We start from the raw sequence: 18812 nt of genomic DNA on the forward strand, positions 1-18812 counted from the left end.
CTTACATGTTGGGCCCATGACAAGTCCTCTGAAATAGTAACATGTAGGAATTTAAAGTTATTAACTCTCTCTACCTCTGATCCTGCAATGAAGACTGGCCCATGGAGCTCCGATTTCCTTCTACTGAACTCTATAATTAGCTCTTTGGTCTTGCTGACATTGACTAAGAGGCTGTTGTTATGACACCACTCAGCCAGATTTTTAATCTCCCTCCTATATAATGATTCATCACCACCTACTTCAGCAGAGGTTGATAGGTTCTTGATTAGTAAAGATGTCAAGGTTACGAGTAGAAAGGAGGAGAATGGGGTTGAGTGAGATAATAAATCAGCAGTGAGAAGACGCAATGGGCTAAATGGCCTAATTCTACTCCTGTGTCTAATTATATTATTTACTTCTGACGGTGGGGGGGGATCAACAAGGTGGAAGCTCAAGGGGATGTTTCCGCTGGTTTCAGAAACAGGTAGCCCATTTAAGGCAGGGAGAAGGAGGAATTTCTTTGCTCTGAGGGTCAGGAGAGTTGTGGAGTCGAGTGATTCAATAGCACTCTCTGTAGAACACAGGATGCTGGCCCACATCATGAGGCTTCCTGCTCAAGAGATGCAGCGTAATACAAACGGGGTTGTGTTAATTGATTTGTTTCAAACCAGACAACCCTGGCTAAGTTATCTACTTCAAGGAAGCTTGCAGACAAGATTGATACTATCACTTGGCACATCAGATAGCCGAGCTGTTAATAGTGGGAAGGTTTGTAGGCACAAAGAGTCAGCTTCACAGCATTAATTGCGTGAATGTGGAACCGTCTCCAGAAGCTTTGAGACCACCTGTATGAAAAGGTATCTGAAAAATGATCACATGTGTGGTCACCCACCAACTTGGCAGTAAAGCAGTATAGATATAAGAGAGCAGTCATGCCTTTTAAGAAGGCCAAAGAACATCAAGAAGAATTTCAAAAACATGGAGCGAACTAGAATCTGTTCCTCTAGCTTCATTTTCTTCCATAGATGGTTTGTTCATCTGCAGCTTGTTGGTATGTTCTTATAGGAATTGTACTTGTGTTTTGGAAATCCTTTGTGTTTTAGAAATTGTTTGTAATTTTGATGTCTTTTATAAGATAGAAATGCTCTGTGAGCTTTAAATGTGTATCACTAAAAATAAATGAACTGTGTTTAAACTTTAAAAATGAACTTTGTCAGCTGGAAGTATCTCCTCCTTGGTAGGGTGGGGAGGACCCACCACTCAAATAGTGGCAATTGGCAGCTCGACTCGACATGGAGGATAAACAAGGAAACCAACTAGCCTTTCTAGATTAGGTAGTTACAGTATATGCTCCCTTCAGCGAGGGTGCCCGTGGCTATTTATCTTGGATAGGGCTTAAGATCTTCGTTTGAGTTTAGAACTTTGCAGTCAGCAAACCCAAACTTATCTCATATTTCAGAACAGAATGGTGCAGGTGTGGACAGGGGTGAGGGACTGCAGTGTTATGCACAGGTTGTGGGGGGGGGGGGGGGCAGTTGGCAGTAATTCTCTGGCAGAAGGAGATCTCATGTGCTGAAAGTGATTAAGGAGAGGACCTTCCTGAGCAACAGATGATCTGGGGAATGGGACGATCCAGGGGGTAGGAATGGAGGTGATGGGCAGGTCAGATATGCTATCAAGATAGTGATGGAAGTAGGGTTTTCACTATCACTGGCATACACAGAAACCTCTCTGGGGTGGGGGATCCTGAATGGAAGTGCCATATCTCTCAAGACTTGAGACTTCAACAGGTGGAGTTGCCTCTGAGGCTGAAGTGGGAGGGAAAGTAGTTTTTATTGGAAGCTGCAGTAGGTCTGAAGGATTGAAAGTCCTGGCCTCTGCCGTATCCTGAGATCTGATTCCAAAAAACCACTGCAGGGATGTTCGGAAATGAGGAGGCAGGAGAAGTGTGATCCCATGTCCTTGGACTTGAGCCCAGAGTCTGTCAGACTCACAGCAAAATGGTCCAGGTTTCAACACTGGAGACAAGGATGTAGTACTGAAGGAAGATCAGGTGTAATAATGGGTCTTACTGTGACCACACCTTTAACTTTAAAGAGAAGAACATTAGTTGGAAAAGGCACAGAAGCCCCACAGAGTGTTGCAAACAGAAATCTGATTTCTGGCCCCAAAGGTGGGTAGTAGCTCTGTGGACAAGACTGTTGGTTAGTGGAGTGAATGCGGTTGGTTTCAATGTGGAGAAGGATGCGGAGTTGTGAAAGAGATGTGATGCGGTAACACAAAGGTTACTGCAGAGAGTTGGGAGACTGGGCTGTTCCTGTAACCGGAATCTCTCAGACAGTTACTGCACTTCCTCAGAAACTTCAATAAAGCATTGCCAACAGAAATCTGATTTCTGGCCGCAATTGGGAACAGAAGTGGGGTAGCACGGTAGCTTAGCAGTTAGCATAATGCTATTATGGCACCAGTTGTAAGACTGGGATTCAATTTAGCAATGAGTTTGGATATTGTGACCGTGATGGGAAGGATTTCCTTTTCCCTCCCACATTCCAAAGGGTTAGTAAGTTATGGATTTGCTATGTTTGCGTCGGAAGTGTGGCGACACTTGCTGGCGACCCAGCACGGTCCTCACTGACTTGATTTGATACAAGCAACGCATTCACTGTATGTCTCTTTGTGCATGTGAGAAATAGAAGCTAACCTCTCTCTGTTTATTAGCATGGGCGACGAGAAGGTTGGTCAATTGGGCAAATGTAGTGGACTTCAATGTGGGGAGGAATGCAAGTAAGTAGTTTATGGTGATAAAATAATTATTTTAGAGAGGGTGTCCAGGCACCTGCAGTAGCAAAACTCAATAATAGTTCTTCCAGTCAGGCCATTTGAAATACTTAAAGTCAAGTATCACTTAAAGGCTCTGAAAATTTGTGCCAACCAACTGGCGGGAGTATTCAAGGATTCATTTTCAACCTCTCACTGCCATGGGCGAAAGTTCCCACTTGCTTCAAAAAGGCAACAATTATACCAGTGCTAAGAAGAGTAACATGAGCTGCCTTAAGTACTATCGCCCAGTGGCACTCACATATGCAGTGATGAAATGCATTGAGAGGTTGGTCATGACTAGACTCAACTCCTTCCTCAGCAAGGACCTGGACCCATTGCAATTTGCCTGTTCCCACAATAGGTCAATGGCAGATGCAATCTCAATGGCTCTCCACATAGCTTTAGACCACCTAGACAACACAAACACCTATGTCAGGATGCTGTTCATCGCTTATAGCTTAGCATTAATACCATCATTCTCACAATCCTGATTGCAAAGTTACAGAACCTGGGCCTCTGTACCTCCCTCTGCAATTGGATCCTCGACTTCCTAACTGGAAGACCACAGTCTGTGTGGATTAGTGATAACATATCCTCCTCGCTGACGATCAACACTGGTGCACCTCGGGTATGTGCTTAGCCCATTTCTCTACTCTCTATATACAAATGACTGTGTGGATAGGCATAGCTCAAATACCATCTATAAACTTACTGATGATACAACCATTGTTGGTAGAATCTCATATGGAGACGAGAGGGCGTACAGGAGTGAGGTATACCAACTAGTGGAGTGGTGTCACAGCAACAACCTCGGTAAGATGAAAGAGCTGATTGTGGACTTCAGGAAGAGTAAGATGAAGGAACACATACCAATCCTCATAGAGGGATCTGAAGTGGAGAGAGTGAGCAGATTCAAGTTCCTGGATGTCAAGATCTCTGAGGACCTAACCTGGTCCCAACATATCGATGCAGCTATAAAGAAGGCAATACAGTGACTATATTTCATTAGGAGTTTGAAGAGATTTAGTATGTCAACAAAAACACTCAGAAACATCTATAGATGTACCGTGGAGAGCATTCTGACAGCTGCACCACTGTTTGATATGGGTGGGAGTGGGGGGGGGGGGTGGGGGGGCTACTGCACAGGACTGCAAATTTAGTCGGCTTCATCTTGGGCACTAGCCTACAAAGTACCCAGGACATCTTCAGGGAGCAGTGTCTCAGAAAGGCAGCATCCATTATTACGGACCTCCAGCGCCCAGGGCATGCCATCTTCTCACTGTTACCATCAGGAAGGAGGTACAGAAGCCTGAAGCCACACACTCAGCGATTCAGGAACAGCTTCTTCCCTCTGCCATCTGATTCCTAAATGGACATTGAAGCTTTGGACACTACCTCACTTTTTAAATATATATTATTTCTGTTTTTGCACGATTTTTAATCTATTCAATGTACATAGATTGCAATTTATTTATTTATTTTTCTTCTATGTTGTGTATGGCATTGAACTGCTGCTGCTAAATTAACAGATTTCAGGACACTTGCCGGTGATAATACACCTGATTCTGTAGTAATCAAAATGAGGTGACAGCTAAACCTAAAAAGTGGACACCAATAATTCTGGGGACAACACTGTAATATTATCCTGAGAGTAAATAAGTTGGTCTAATTTTACCCGTTATGAATGGATATCAATCCTCTTTTACCCTACCTGTCTGTGGGTCCACCCTCACCACTGAGGCCATATCTACCCTCATCCACAGGGTTCCCTTTAATCTAAGTTCAGAGTCTTCCCTGTCAGTGATGGTCATGTCCTGTGGCTGTATGATGCAAGAAGGGACTGATGTGTTCCTACTGTGGGGAAAAGGAGATGGAGCAGCTCAATGCTGGTTAGAAGGTTTTGCTTGTTGGAGATGAGGGGCAATGGGGGGATGGAAAAATTCTGGAACTTGTTGAGTTCCTGAAAACTGAGGATGGGTGAAGCGAGCAATTTGGCAAGTAAGCGAGCGGGTGCCCGTGGTTAACGGTAGCTGCAAGAATTGTACAACATGAAACGTGTGAGGGTTTCTGGGAACCATCTGTGGAGGCCAAGTCACTGAGTATATTTAAAGCAGGGGTTGATAGGTTCTCGAAGGTTCCAGGGAGAAGGCAGGAGAATGGGGTTGAGAGGGATAATGAATCAGTCATGATGGAATGGTAGGCAGACTTGATGGGCTGAATGGCCTAATTTGGTTCCTTTGTCTTATGGTCTAAGATCAAAAAGCCATTTTGAAACTTTAGTGATCTTTAAATTGCCCTTTGCTGATAGAGCTTCTTTCTTGCTGATTAGATATACACCTTGATACCCGGCCGACTTCAGGAGAGTGCGGAGTTTGGGACTTGAAGAAAAGTCTTGTTTCCCTGCTAACAGCAGAAACAATTCTATTCATCTCCAGTGTCACTGTTCTTCACACTGCATTATCCCACTGACTTCAATAAACTGAGAAGCAGAGAATGGCAAATTGTGGTTGGTCATGTGTATTCTTCATTTATTGAACAGCCTCAAGCCCACTCAACGTTTATTCTGCAAGGTCAGTGAATCCGAAAAGCAGAAACTTACAGCAGCCATTGAGATGATCCATACAGAAACATATTATCCACTTTCCACTCTAAAAGGTGATTCAGTCTGGCAGAGTAATACTGACTGCAAGTTAGGTCTCACTTCAGTTACTTCCAGAACATACCCCACATTTGCCTGTTAAGGATGGCAGAAAGTACAAGGTGCTCTGTCCAGACGAGAAAGACAAAGGATATTTTAAATTCAAGGAGTTTAGATTCAAGTTCACAAGTAATTGTCCTCCAATTAAGAAGCTTTTCTCTGGAAATTTCGTTTTGGCCTAATTTTATTAAAAATAGCCAGGATTCAATTTATTTTATGAAAATAGTTCAGAGTCCCCGTGGGCCCCACTAAAAGTCTTTTTTCTCGGAGATTCATCAGAATAAAAGAGATTGATGGTAGGCAGGGACATCAGGCTTGTCACACATAATTCATTTTCTAGCTGTCTCGAAGTATCCCTCTCTCTGCAGTTTTGCACAGCCATTTAACCTTTTTCAAACTGTCTTAATCAATTGTTATTTAACTCCACTTCTATAATTCTACCTTATTCATTAATTTCCCATCAGAAATCATGTTAAATGTTTCTCAATATTCAAGTATCTAATATTTCTGTGTAAGGTAAAAATGTCCCAATCAGGTTGTTTGAATTTAACTTTAAACCTTTTCTCTATTCTGTATTGATTTAAAAATTCTGAAGATAATCATCCTCCAGATCCCTCGATTTCCTTAAAATTCTTGTCAACAACTAACTACTGTTAAAGTAACCAGTTAGGCATGCTTTTAAAAACAAAGGAGCTGGTTGTGGACTACAGGAGGAATGGAGACAGGCTAACTCCTATTGTCATCAATGTATCTGGGGTTGAGAGGGTGAACAGCTTTAAGTTCCTCGGCATACACATCACCGAGGATCTCACGTAGTCTGTACATACCGGCTGTGTGGTGAAAAAGGCACAACAGTGCCTCTTTCACCTCAGACGGTTGAAGAAGTTTGGTATGGGTCCCCAGATCCTAAGAACTTTCTACAAGGATACAATTGAGAGCATCCTGACTGGCTGCACCACCGCCTGGTATGGGAACTGTACTTTCCTCAATTGCAGGACTCTGCAGAGAGTGGTGCGGACAGCCCAGTGCATCTGTAGATGTGAACTTCCCACTATTCAAGACATTTACAAAGACAGGTGTGTAAAAAGGGCCCAAAGGATCACTGGGGACCAGAGTCACCCCAACCACAATCTATTCCAGCTGCTAACATCCGGGAAACAGTACCGCAGCATAAAAACCAGAACCAACAGGCTCCGGGACAGATCTTCCACCAGGATATCAGGCTGCTTAATTCATGCTGATATGATTGTATTTCTATGTTATATTGACTGCCCTGTTATACATACTATTTATTATAAATTACTAGAAATTGCACGATGTACATTTAGACAGAGACATAACATAAAGATTTTTACTCCTCATATATATGAAGGATGTAAATAATAAAGTCAATTCAATTCTTACCTTCTGATGCATGCTTATCAGATGATAACATCACAGCTCCACAATTTTCATTACTCAATGTTTTAAAGAAGGCAGAAAATAAATTCCTCACTCTTCTCCTTGTCTCTAAGTAGAGACAATTGGGTTTTTCTACAAAGCATTTGATTGAATCAAAGGAATATACCTGACTGGGGCTTGCAGAAGATGGGGGAATTGAACTCATTGCAACCCTTGTATTACAATGGTCCAAATAGGAGTTCCTTAAGTAACTCAGATCTAGGATTCTAAAATTAGATTTGGTTTCCCCCATTCACTACGATATATCATTCTTTTATCATCCTCTTTTATTATTATTTCCAACTCTGATGCTTCTTGTTCCTCTAAATTTCCATCTTCCCTACTGTACTATTGGCCTCGTATCCTGTTGGGCTGTCCTGTGAAAACTTTATAAAATATAGTTTATAATAAAATAAACTTTATAACTTTATACATTATAGCAGGATGTTTCAGCAACAGAGGGGGTGTCGAGGAGACTTCCCAGGATGTTGTCTGCACTGGAGAGGTATGGTTATAATGAGAGACAGAATAGATTGGGTTGGTTTTACCTACAACAAAGGGTGACCTGATAGAGGGATACAAACACAAGAGATTCTGCAGATGCTGGTAATCTTGAACAACACACACAAAATGCTGGAGAAACTCAACAGGTCAGACAGCAGCTGTGGAAGTGAATGGACAGTCAACATTTCAGGCCTAAACTCTTCATCAGGACTGGAAAGGAAGGGGGCAGAAAACCGAATAAGAAGGTGGGAGAAGGGAAGGAGTAAAATGTGACAGGTGATAGATGGCACGAGGAAATCTGCAGATGCTGGAAATTCAAGCAACACACACAAAATGCTGGTGGAACACAGCAGGCCAGGCAGCATCTATGGGAAGAAGTACAGTCAACGTTTCGGGCCGAGACCCTTCGTCAGGACTAACTGAAAGATAGTAAGAGATCTCTTACTATCTTTTCTTTCAGTTAGTCCTGACGAAGGGTCTCGGCCCAAAACGTTGACTGTACTTCTTCCTATAGATGCTGCCTGGCCTGCTGTGTTCCACCAGCATTTTAGGTGATAGATGAGACCAGGTGAGGGGGCAAGTGGGTAGGTGGATGGAGGCAGGTGGATAAAGTAAGCTGGCAGATAATAGGTGGAAAATTAAAAGACTAAAGGAAAAAGAAACTAACAGGAGAGGAGAGTGAACCATGAAAGAAAGGGAAGGAGGAGAGGAACCAGAGGAAGAAGATAGGCAAATGAGGATAAGGGGAGAGAAGGTAAACAGAATTCATTCATTCATTATGTGCCGTGTCATATGACATGGCAATCATGGTTCTTTTCTACAGAAGAGGTTTGCCATTGCCTTCTGGGCAATATCTTTACAAGACTGGTGACTCCTGCCATTATCAATACTGCTCAGTGATTTATCTGCCTGGCGTCAGTGGTTGCATGAAAAGGACTTGTGATATGCACCAGCTGCTCATACGGCTATCCACCACCTGCTCCCAATGGCTTCACATAACCCAGTTGGGGGCTAAGCAGTTTCTACACCTTGCCCAAGGGCGACCTGCGGAAGGAGGAAAACACCTTACACCTCCTTCGGTAGAAATGTATCTCCACCTGCCACCCAACCAGAATGGGGTGAGGGAAAAGAGAGGGGTGGAGTAATAATCAGAAATTAAAGAAATTGATATTTATGCCTTTAGTTGGAGCTACGCAGATTCAATATGAGGTGTTGCTCTCCAGCCTGAGTTTGGCCTCACCATGGCATGGCATATGTCAGAATGGGAGTGGGAAGTTGAATTGAAATGGGTAGCCAATGGGAAATCCTGCCCTTTGCATACAGGAATACAAAATTATGAAAGGTGTAGACAAGGTAGATGATAAAAATAATTTTCCCATATTAGAGGCATCAATGGGTATAAGTTAAGGGTGAGAATTAGGTGGTTTAGAGAGGATCCAAGAAGACCATAGGACTCAGGAGCAGAGTTAGACCAATTGAGTCTCCTTCACCATTCCATCATGGCTGATTTATTATCCCTCTCAACTCCATTCTTCTGCTTTCTCTCCTTAACCTTTTGATCTTTGACTAATCTAGAACTTATCAACCTCCGCTTTATATATACTCAATAACTCTACAGCCACCCACTGGCTAAAGTTTTTCCTCATCTTGGTTCTAAATGGATGACTTTCTATTCTGAAGCTGTGTCCTCTGGTCCTAAACTCACCCACTATTGGAATCACCCTCTCCACACTCTACCTAGGCCTTCTAAATTCCCGTGAGTACAGGCCCAGAGCCATAAAATGCTCCTCACACATCAACCTTTTCATTCCCAGTATCATTCTTGTGAACCTCCTCTGGGCCCTCTCAAATGCCAGCATATCTTTTCTTAGATAAGGGGCCCAAAGCTGCTCATAATACTCCAATTGCAGTCTGACCAATGCCTTATAGATCCTCTGTATTACATCCTTGCTCTTATATTTTAGTTCTTCTGAAATAAATGCTAAACACAGCAATTGCTTTCATTAAGGTTTTCCTAAAGTTAACCTTCAGGGAAACCTGCACAAGGACTCCCAAGTCCCTCTGCACTTCTTACTTTGAATTTCCTGCCCATTTAGAAAACAGTCTGTATCTTTTTTCTTTCTACCGAAGTGCATGACCATACACTTCCCTACACAATATTCCATCTGCCACTTCTTTGGCCATTCTCCCAATCCAAGTCCTCCAGCAGACCCTCTGATTCCTCAACACTACCTGCCTCTCCACTTACCTTCGTATCGCTCACAAACTTGACCACAAAGCATTCACTATGGCTATCCAAATCATTGACACACAACATGAAAAGAAGCTACACCAACACCAACCCGTGCCAGATCACTAATCACCAGCAACTAACTATAAAAGCCCCCCTTTTTTCCCCCACTCTGCCACCTGCTGGTCAGCTAATGTTCTATCCATGCTAGTATCTTTCCTGTAATACCATGGGCTGTTATCTTGTGAAGCAGCCTAATGTGCAGCACCTTGTCAAAGGCCTCCTTAAAATCCAAGCAAACAACATTCACTGACTCTCCTTTATCTATCCTGCCTGTTATTTCCTTAAAGAATTCCAATATATTTATCAGGCAAGATTTCTCCTTAAAGAAACCTTGCTGACCTTGGCCTACTTTATCAAGTATTTCCAAGTACCCCAAAACTTCATCCTTAATAATGGACTCCAACATCTTCCCAATCACTGAAGTCAGGCAAACTGGCCTATAATTAACTTTCTTTTACCTTCCTCCTTTCTTAAAGGATATTTGCAATTTTCTTGTCCTCCAGCACCAAGAATCTAGTGATTCTTGAAAGATCATTACTAATGTCTCCACAATCTCTTTAACTACCTCTTTCAGTATCTCGGGGCGCACACCATCTGGTTCAGCTGAATTATCTACCATTAGGCCTTTCAGCTTCACAAGCACCTTCTCCTTAGTAATAACTACACTCACTCCTGACCTGACAATCCTGAATTTCTGGCATACTACGCATGTCTTCCACAGTGAAGACTTACACAAGTATTTATTAAGTTTGTCTGCCATTTCTTTCAGGAGTTCAATATCCATTCTTGACTCTTTTACTCTTTATATCCTGGGAAAATAAACTTTTGGTATCCTCTTTTATATTAGTGGCTAGCTAACTTCATATTTTCTTTTCTTTCCTTACAGCTTTTAATTGCTTTCTGTTGATTCTTAAAAACATCCCTCTAATCATTGTTATATTACATACCCTCTCCTTTGATTTTATGTTGTCTTTGACTTCTCCTTGTCAGTCAGTTTCCTCATCCTCCCATCTTCATCATTGGGATGTATCTATCCTGTCCCTCCCAAATTCCCTCCCCAGAAACTCCAGCCATTGAGGTTCTGCTGTCATCCCTGATAGTCTCCTTCCAATCAACTTTGGCTACCTCCCCTCTCATGCCTCTGTAAATCCCTTTACGCCACTGTAATACTTCTGACTTTATCTTCTACCTCCCAAACTGCAGGCTGAATTGATCACTGGCTCCCACCATCCTCTCCGCCAACTCCAACAGAAAGGGCATTAGGAATTTAGAACACGCTGTCTGGAGGAAGTGGAGGCAAAGACTCTCAATCACCTAAATTAGGCAACAGCCCTAACATGGATAAATGGTGTTAATGTAAGTAGGTAATGAGTAGTAGACTGGGCACCACTTTTGTGTTGTACTTTCAGCAAATTACAGGAAAAAAAATCAAGATAAGTGATAGTCTTATAAAGTTTATTTTACTACTGAAAATATTTATTTGCAATGGACAGAAGCATACCATACAATTTATATGTATAAAGACAGTCATTATTAATGAAAAAAAGTTTCTGTATAGAAAATATAAACTTTTCTACTCCAGAAAGGCAGGAATAATGCTTGATGCATTCCAATAAGCACTCCACATACATCATATCAAGAGACATAAAAAATGGATATCAAAAATTATACATGTTCAGCCAGTCAGGCAATGTGGTGGAGTTCAATACTGGTTCATCTCTTCCTCTGAGATTCTAAACCAAATTCCCTGGTCCCTTGTAGGATTACCAGTTAACTGTAGACCCAATACATTTACACTGCTGTTCCACTGTTTATTTGAACTATGTTGCCAGTATTCATTTAAATAAAGAGGATTTACAGTTTAAATATAATCAAATGTTAGAGAAGGATCATAGCTAATAACATCTTTACGTATAATTGAACTATAGTTTTGGGTATAGACAGAAGTCTCAGTACTGAGTTAGCATGTAATCCACTTGAATGTGCAGATTATCAGTTGTGAACAAATTGCACTCCTTGCATGTTTATGGATGAACATTGAAAATTGTCAAATCATTGAGATGGCTGGAAAGTATGAACGAAATTTCAAGGAGTTGCAGCTTTGTAGAACACACTAGCAGCTGAGAAAGGGAATGGCAAGCTCTCAAATTAAACAATCATTTCCATTTTAATCCTGTCAATATTGAGTATTTTGGTTATAATGTAGTGACTCAATGAATGCTCAGAACATTCTTGTGAAACTAATTGATTAAAACTTTTGTGCTTTTTAAACGTGAATTATCGTGAAATGCTTGATTGTGTTTAGTCATTGTGAAGAAAAAAAAACAATTTCTTCCATCCTAACACATGAAGGCTGTAGTGTATGTCAATGGCAGCAGTGTGTATTCATGGCTTACAAAGAATAAATGCAAGGGAACTATAAATAAAAGCCAAAAACAATGGTTGGACAATTATATTTATCTGCTAGTGATCAATGGTGCATGTGTTATGTCTTTGCTTTATCTAATTGACTACTGAAGTAAACTGCTGCTGTGCTAAATTTTTTGGCTAATGCACTTACGGTTAAGATACATTTGGTGGTTTGGAGCATTTACAAAGAAAATGAGTAGAAAAGATATCAAGAACTAATCTAAAAAAATTAGATATCCAGAGTGGAGACCTACACATATAATTTTAGATGAGTTTAACACAGTAAATAGTTCCATGAACTCCAGTATAAAAAAACCTTCTTTCAAACTCATTCAGGAGAGGCTCTGCTTAAAGTATAGTAGTATTTCAGTAAATAATTCTAGACATTCCTTTTAAGGCATAACTTTCAATGATATTTCTTTGAGGGCTTCATTCTTCTTGCAAGATCTGCACAATTCATCAATAAATTTGGGATTTTCTTTTTCTTTAATCTACCTAGCAGAGAAGTACTAAAACCATTTCACTGTGTACAGTATACATTTCATAATTTAAAATCCATTAAAAATTGCAAGATACTGTGACTTCAGTTATTAACAGTCCTAAAAAAGCAGCTGAATGAGCCTTTTACCCAACTCTGACACTTTAAAATCTGCAGAATCAGCATTCCAGAATTTATTTTTCTTAGCAAGTTTATTAGAGCATTTTGAGTGGAACAGGGACACCAGATAACATTAAAGTTATAAGGAATAGGAGACCCGGAAAACGACAAAGGTTAGATGCTTTCAAGCTTTCCACGTCATGGATTAGATGAATAGTTCAACAAGCACAAGATCCTCAAAGGGATCAACATAGCAAGGTAAAAGTGTGGGTGAAAAGCAGTGGGGTGAGGGAGGCAGCTTTTAGCTAGCAGCTCTGAAAGCCATAAAGAAAAAGAGAAATATTAACATTAAGGACCACAGCAATATAGATAAAATTAAGCAAACTTGTAATGGGGTGAAATGATCAGATTTTTCTTGTACGTTGTCATGGAGCATGAGAGAGGTGCACTGAGTCATTTCAGAAATAGAAACAGTACCAGCAATTCACTTTTCTCCAATAACAAAGACTAACTGTCGGGGAGAGCTGAGAGTCAAGGTTAGAGAGGACAAGGTGGCCAAAATATTAAACAATAGAATACAAAGAATAAATATGTCACCCCATCATAATATGGAAGATAAAACTGTAATATCACTAAATCCTAATAGTTCAGCACCTGACTCATTCATTAGTTTGGAGTGTACGTAGGGCGCATGGCAGCGCTGGGATCTGGACTATGAATGGTTGTGCAGCTGGAATCAGATCTGGAACTAGGGTAGGTTTGACAGTGGAGCAGGGTCCAGAGTGTCTTTATATTTCCTCCTCCCTTTACATTCAACAGATTCACTGGAAAATACTACACAAGCATTTAACATGTAACAGAAACAAAATGTTGTGCTATAACAACCAACAGTCTGAAATTTCTGCTTGTCTGGCACCAATGTTCCAAGGGTGCCAGATTATTGGATTTTCCTGGTCAGTACCATTCAATCCGAATTGATGCTTATCAGAATCAGAATTAGGTGAATTCTTCAGGAGAAACTAATAATATTTTCATTCTAATGTTTTTGTTTAATTTACTGAAGGTCACCAATTAAGGACTAAAATATCATTCATTTTGTGTTGGTTCAACTCAACTATAGGCAAGGTAAAAGCAGTAGAAAGAAGCAACTGATCAAGGCAAGGTACTGATATTCAAACGAAAGAAGCCAGATGTTCATCTGGTATATAACCAGCTTTTTCCAATTTCTACTAACTCTGATTTTTTAAAACAGGGAAAACATAATTGCAAACATAAAATGGTCATGAAAAAATGTGCAAACGAGCATATTTCTGAAAACTGGCTATCAAACTTGGAGTGGATTTCTCCAGCACTTTTTTTTTTACATGCATTGACACGGATGTAATAAAACAAAACAAAATCTCTTTGACCATTCTGGCTAACTACAGAGAATAAAATAAGTAAATTTCATCTAATGCTACTGACATAAAATCATTAAAACTTGAAAAAAAAGATCTCTTTGGAATCAAGATGGCTTTAAGATGATACTCATGGTGGATTTAAATGCTATTGGAAGAGTGAATCAAATCAACCATCAACAACAACCTTGGCAATGCAGTAACAAAGTCAGGGACAGGCACACAGTGGGAGGATCAACAATTATCTACACATGGCATTCATCGATTAAACTTCTGCAGCATCCCAATGAACATACGGTGATTCCTAAGTCTTGGTTCCAGTCAGGCTGCTTCTAAGTTTGTTACATCGTTGAGTACATTTTGCTTTTATGGAAAGTCAGTGCGCCATAATAGACAAAACATAATTTTAATTTCTGAACATTTTATGTTACAGTGCTGACCAGTCACCAGAAGTTATGTAGGCAAGAAAATAACTGATCCAGTTAAAATTCACTTATTGTGCTTTCCTACGTTGGTAGTATGATTATTCCTTTTTGAGAATAGGGGATAAATTGGCCCTACTAAAATAAATTTGGAAGAGTAAAGTATGATATCATTGGGGACTTCTGGTTGCTAATGTACGTGGACTGATTGAAAATCTTCATGCTCACTCTTATTGCAAGTTCATTTTCATTTACTAGTATAGTTGATGAACTCATTTATCAGCCAAAGCATTTTATATGGAAGATTAGGACCACCACTAAATTCTGCTTTTTAAATCACTCACTTCCATTTTGCCAAATATCATTCATTAATAAAAAATAAAGTTTACCACTTAGTAACAACTAAATAAATAGATATAATTAATTAAAAATTGGGTTCATAATTTTGAACAGATGGGAGGTCAGAATATTTCCATAGTGTTATGGATAGGAAGAAAAGTTGTCACTGATAGTGCTTCAAGTGTGTCATAACTCACTGATATCTTTGAATGGCAGGAATGAATTGCAGAACATTACAGCATAGAAGCTATTTGGGCCCACTGTGTGTGAGATACGTTCTCTTTGGTCAAACATTGGCACTATGCTCAAACTATAGGCAGGGAGACCATTCCTCCAGCAAAAAAAAAAAATCACAAATGTCAGAGGCTTTCCAATGCTTTACTGAATTACAGGTCAAGTCTTTGCCTGGTAGTGATAAGTTACTTTAAGGGAACAGTGAGGCACACAATAGTAAAGCTCCAGGAAACCTGGACAACAAAACTTAACATCAGATCTTTCAGAAAAGACTGAATCTGAATTTAAAAAAAATACAAACTTGTTTCCAGATCTTTACTTATAAAAATATAAAATGCGAGTTATGGTAAAAAAAATTGCTAAAACCCAAAAGGAGACTAAAGCTAAACAGCAACCAAACTAACAAAGGTTATTTAAATTCTGCCAGCTGTAGCAGACACTTACTGCCCGGCAGCAGAGAAAGGTGATGTAGAATCAATACTTTGACATCACGAAAGGTAGCAAAGCTGAACCAACCTCCATAGGGCTCATTAGTGGAGAATATCGTGGGTAGTGAGATCAAGTGTTTCTCCTGATGAGGGGAATAATTTAGAAGATATGCCGATAGTTCTTGTCTTAGGGATGACATTGGTAGGGACTTTTCTATCCCTGCTGTTCAATACGGCTGTCAAATTTATGTAAGAGGCAGGAAACAACTAATCACACTAAGTTCAGTAATTTGATGATAAGGTTGTTGATCTACTTGTGAAGGGGTAAAGCAAGACTTGGAAGGAGGTGGTGCCTGACAAATCTTCTGCTGTGAGAAATGGCAGGGGAATTCAATTGGAGCCTGTTGCAGGGCTAATATCCTAATTGACTTTACGTTCTGATAATGACAAAAAGTTTCACTTACATAAAAGAATAAATAAAGCAAGTAAGAGAACAAAATTTTGTTTTAAAAACCGTGGATGCTGGAAATCCTTAAAAAATAAACAGCAGGTCAGCCAGCACCCAAAGAGAGGACAAAAAAAATCATCAAACAAAAGAACCAAAAAATGTTGGAAAATAAACAAGTTTTAGGAGATAAAACTTGTTTATTGCATTTTCAGTCCTTATAAGAGGTTACTGATAAGTTAACTCCCCTTCTCCTTAGGAAGAACAAATCAAGACAAATTGACAGTGCACTTATCAATTCATTGAAACTCTACCTAATCTCTTCTGCGGGTTCTGATGTTGATATCTTAAGTACCTTTTAGTAAATGGTTTGCTGTACTCAGCCTGTGATATAAAGAGCCATCAATGCAAGAAAGATGTATGTTGTGACTCAAATTTCTAACACGTAGCTATTAATTTATATAAATTAATAAACAAGCTTGCATTAAAGTAGAACCGAAAATAATGCACTAAGATTCTGATCTTCTCCTGGAAGGTTGATGGGTAGTCCGAGTTGGGTATTATAAAAAGGGATTGCTTCCATTGGACATCAGGATTGAAGCCATGTTACAGTTCTTACGATGTTGTGTTGACTCTTCTGTCAATTTCCACAGCAGTTCCATTAATCCCTACACTGGGAAGGCCCCTAAAATGATGTAAAATAATAAATTAACACACAAACATGGGAATAAGTATTATCAGATAAAAGTTACATGAAGTCAATGAATTATCATGAAATACTTCCAGTTTGCAAGGCAGAAAGAACTGATTAAAATTTATTTTGCAATCACATCTCTGAAAAATGATGTGACCGTACTCTACCATCACACTGTTGTTGGAAGGGTCATCAGTTTTCACGTCGTTTTTGTCTATGTTGGCACTGGCTGTGCACAAATTCAGCTGTTTTGTGTCAAGGAACTGAGGTGTAAACCAATTCTGAACAGAACAGTTCCAAAAGTTGGACGAACCACAAATATGCCAAATTGTACTGGCTAACAACAGTCCAGTTCAAGATGAACTATTGTGTGCATGTCAAGATCTCTGAAAAGCCTATGAAATATGAAGCATTTTAACTTCTGCCAGAAGAATGTGATCCAGAAGGAAACAAACATTAAAAATAATAAGATCAAATGGATGTACTGTTTATGGAGCAATCAGGTTTATTTATTAGTGCTTCATGTGTCATAGTCCTCAAGCAATCCCTGCCCGCTAAAATATTTTGCGGATTGCTCCTTCCACTACCATCAACCATGTTAAAAAGAACAAGTGATTTTTAATACAGTTAGGATCATGAGCCATACCGTTGTGACTGGAGCTCTATCAGGACTGAATTTTCTGTTCCCGTTTCGTTAGCTATTATATATTCTCCTGTTGGCGGTTGCATGTGTACAACTGCTTCCTGTGCCTGCTGCTTCTGTGCTGAGCCCCTGACTGTGAGGAACTGTGCCAGTCGCGTTCTTTCTCTGACAGATTCAGCTAATTTCTCCCAGGCATCTGTCGACATCACTGAAGTGAACTCATCTTCAAAGCCAAGGCGCTCCTCATAAAATAATAAATGTCTTGAGCGAACTGTGGAAAATAAAGTTATCAGAATGTAACGCTACACTTTTATCCTCATTATTCAGTAAATGCTGTTCTTTCTAAATCAGTAGCCACTGTTACATGACAACTTATTTAATTTATTATACTGGCAACGTATCAAATACTGACAATAGAATACCACTGCGGTAGATTTTTTATATGTACAAAGGTCTCTAAATGTGTTATATTTTTGGATCTGTGGGTTTAAGGACACAAAGTGGCAATTACAATAATGCATATTAGACAGTTCTGCATAAAGTAAATATACATTTGAAACGATAACTACATTCCTTTATGTAATTGATATAGGACTAGTTCTTCAGCACAACAACACAAGAAAAATCAGAACAGGAATAGATCACCAGGTCCATCAAGCCAGCCCTACCAATCAATATGATCATGTTTCATCCATACTAGCTTGAACTCCTCTTCTATGCCAGATCCCCATAAACCTTTTCAAAAACTTTTCGAAATTGCATCTACCTCCAACTTAAATACTTCTAATGATTTAGCTTCCATAACGCCCTGAAGTAGAGAATTCCTGAGATTCAATCCCTTTGCAGAAAGATATTTTATGCATCCTTTGTTTTAAATGATCAGCCTCTTACAGAACACAGAACGGTGCCCATGGTCCTTCAGCCCATGATGCCTGTGCTGACCACAATGCCAAATTAAACTAATCCCATCTGCCTTTACTTGATCCATATATAGGACACAGAGCAGTACAACGTAGGAACAACTGTAACAACTTATCATGTAACTATTTCTCCTTGTTCGGTCTCTCTTATGAGTGAAAACATCTTAACATCTATCCTGTCATGCCTCAATAAGATGTGCTTTAATTATTCTAAACTCCAAAGAATACAGACCTAAACAATTTAGCTTCTCTTAATAAAAGATGGAGGGGAGCTTGGGAACAGGACGATCAACTTCAGTAAGCTGGACCAATAATCATTTAGTTTAGTTTTATTTTCTCAGAGATGCAGCGTGGAATAGGCCATTCTGGCCCTTTGAAGCATGTTGCCCAGCAACTTACAATAACCCTGATTTAACCCTAAACTAATCACAGGACAATTTACAATGACCGATTAATCTACTTGGTATGCCTATTGACAGTGTGAGGAAACCGGAGCACCCAGAGAAAACCCACACATTCATGGGGAGGACGTACAGACTCCTTCTAGAG

The 18812-nt window shown here is 39.9% G+C and overlaps 1 protein-coding gene across 1 annotated transcript in view; it reads right to left on the bottom strand.

Annotated features, from left to right (window-relative positions):
• Window positions 1-11175: 11175 nt before the first annotated feature.
• Window positions 11176-18812, bottom strand: part of creb3l2 (cAMP responsive element binding protein 3-like 2) — a 72342-nt gene continuing 64705 nt past the window's right edge. Inside the window, exons 11-12 of the mRNA XM_073058954.1 lie at window positions 17347-17614; window positions 11176-16691 (exon numbers count right to left, since the gene is read on the bottom strand). Of these exons, the coding sequence (XP_072915055.1) occupies window positions 16622-16691; window positions 17347-17614 (338 nt within the window). The 3' untranslated portion in view covers window positions 11176-16621. The remainder of the gene's footprint in view (window positions 16692-17346; window positions 17615-18812) is intronic.

Source organism: Hemitrygon akajei, chromosome 10 (assembly GCF_048418815.1).
Source record: "Hemitrygon akajei chromosome 10, sHemAka1.3, whole genome shotgun sequence".
Taxonomy (NCBI): Eukaryota; Metazoa; Chordata; class Chondrichthyes; order Myliobatiformes; family Dasyatidae; genus Hemitrygon; species Hemitrygon akajei.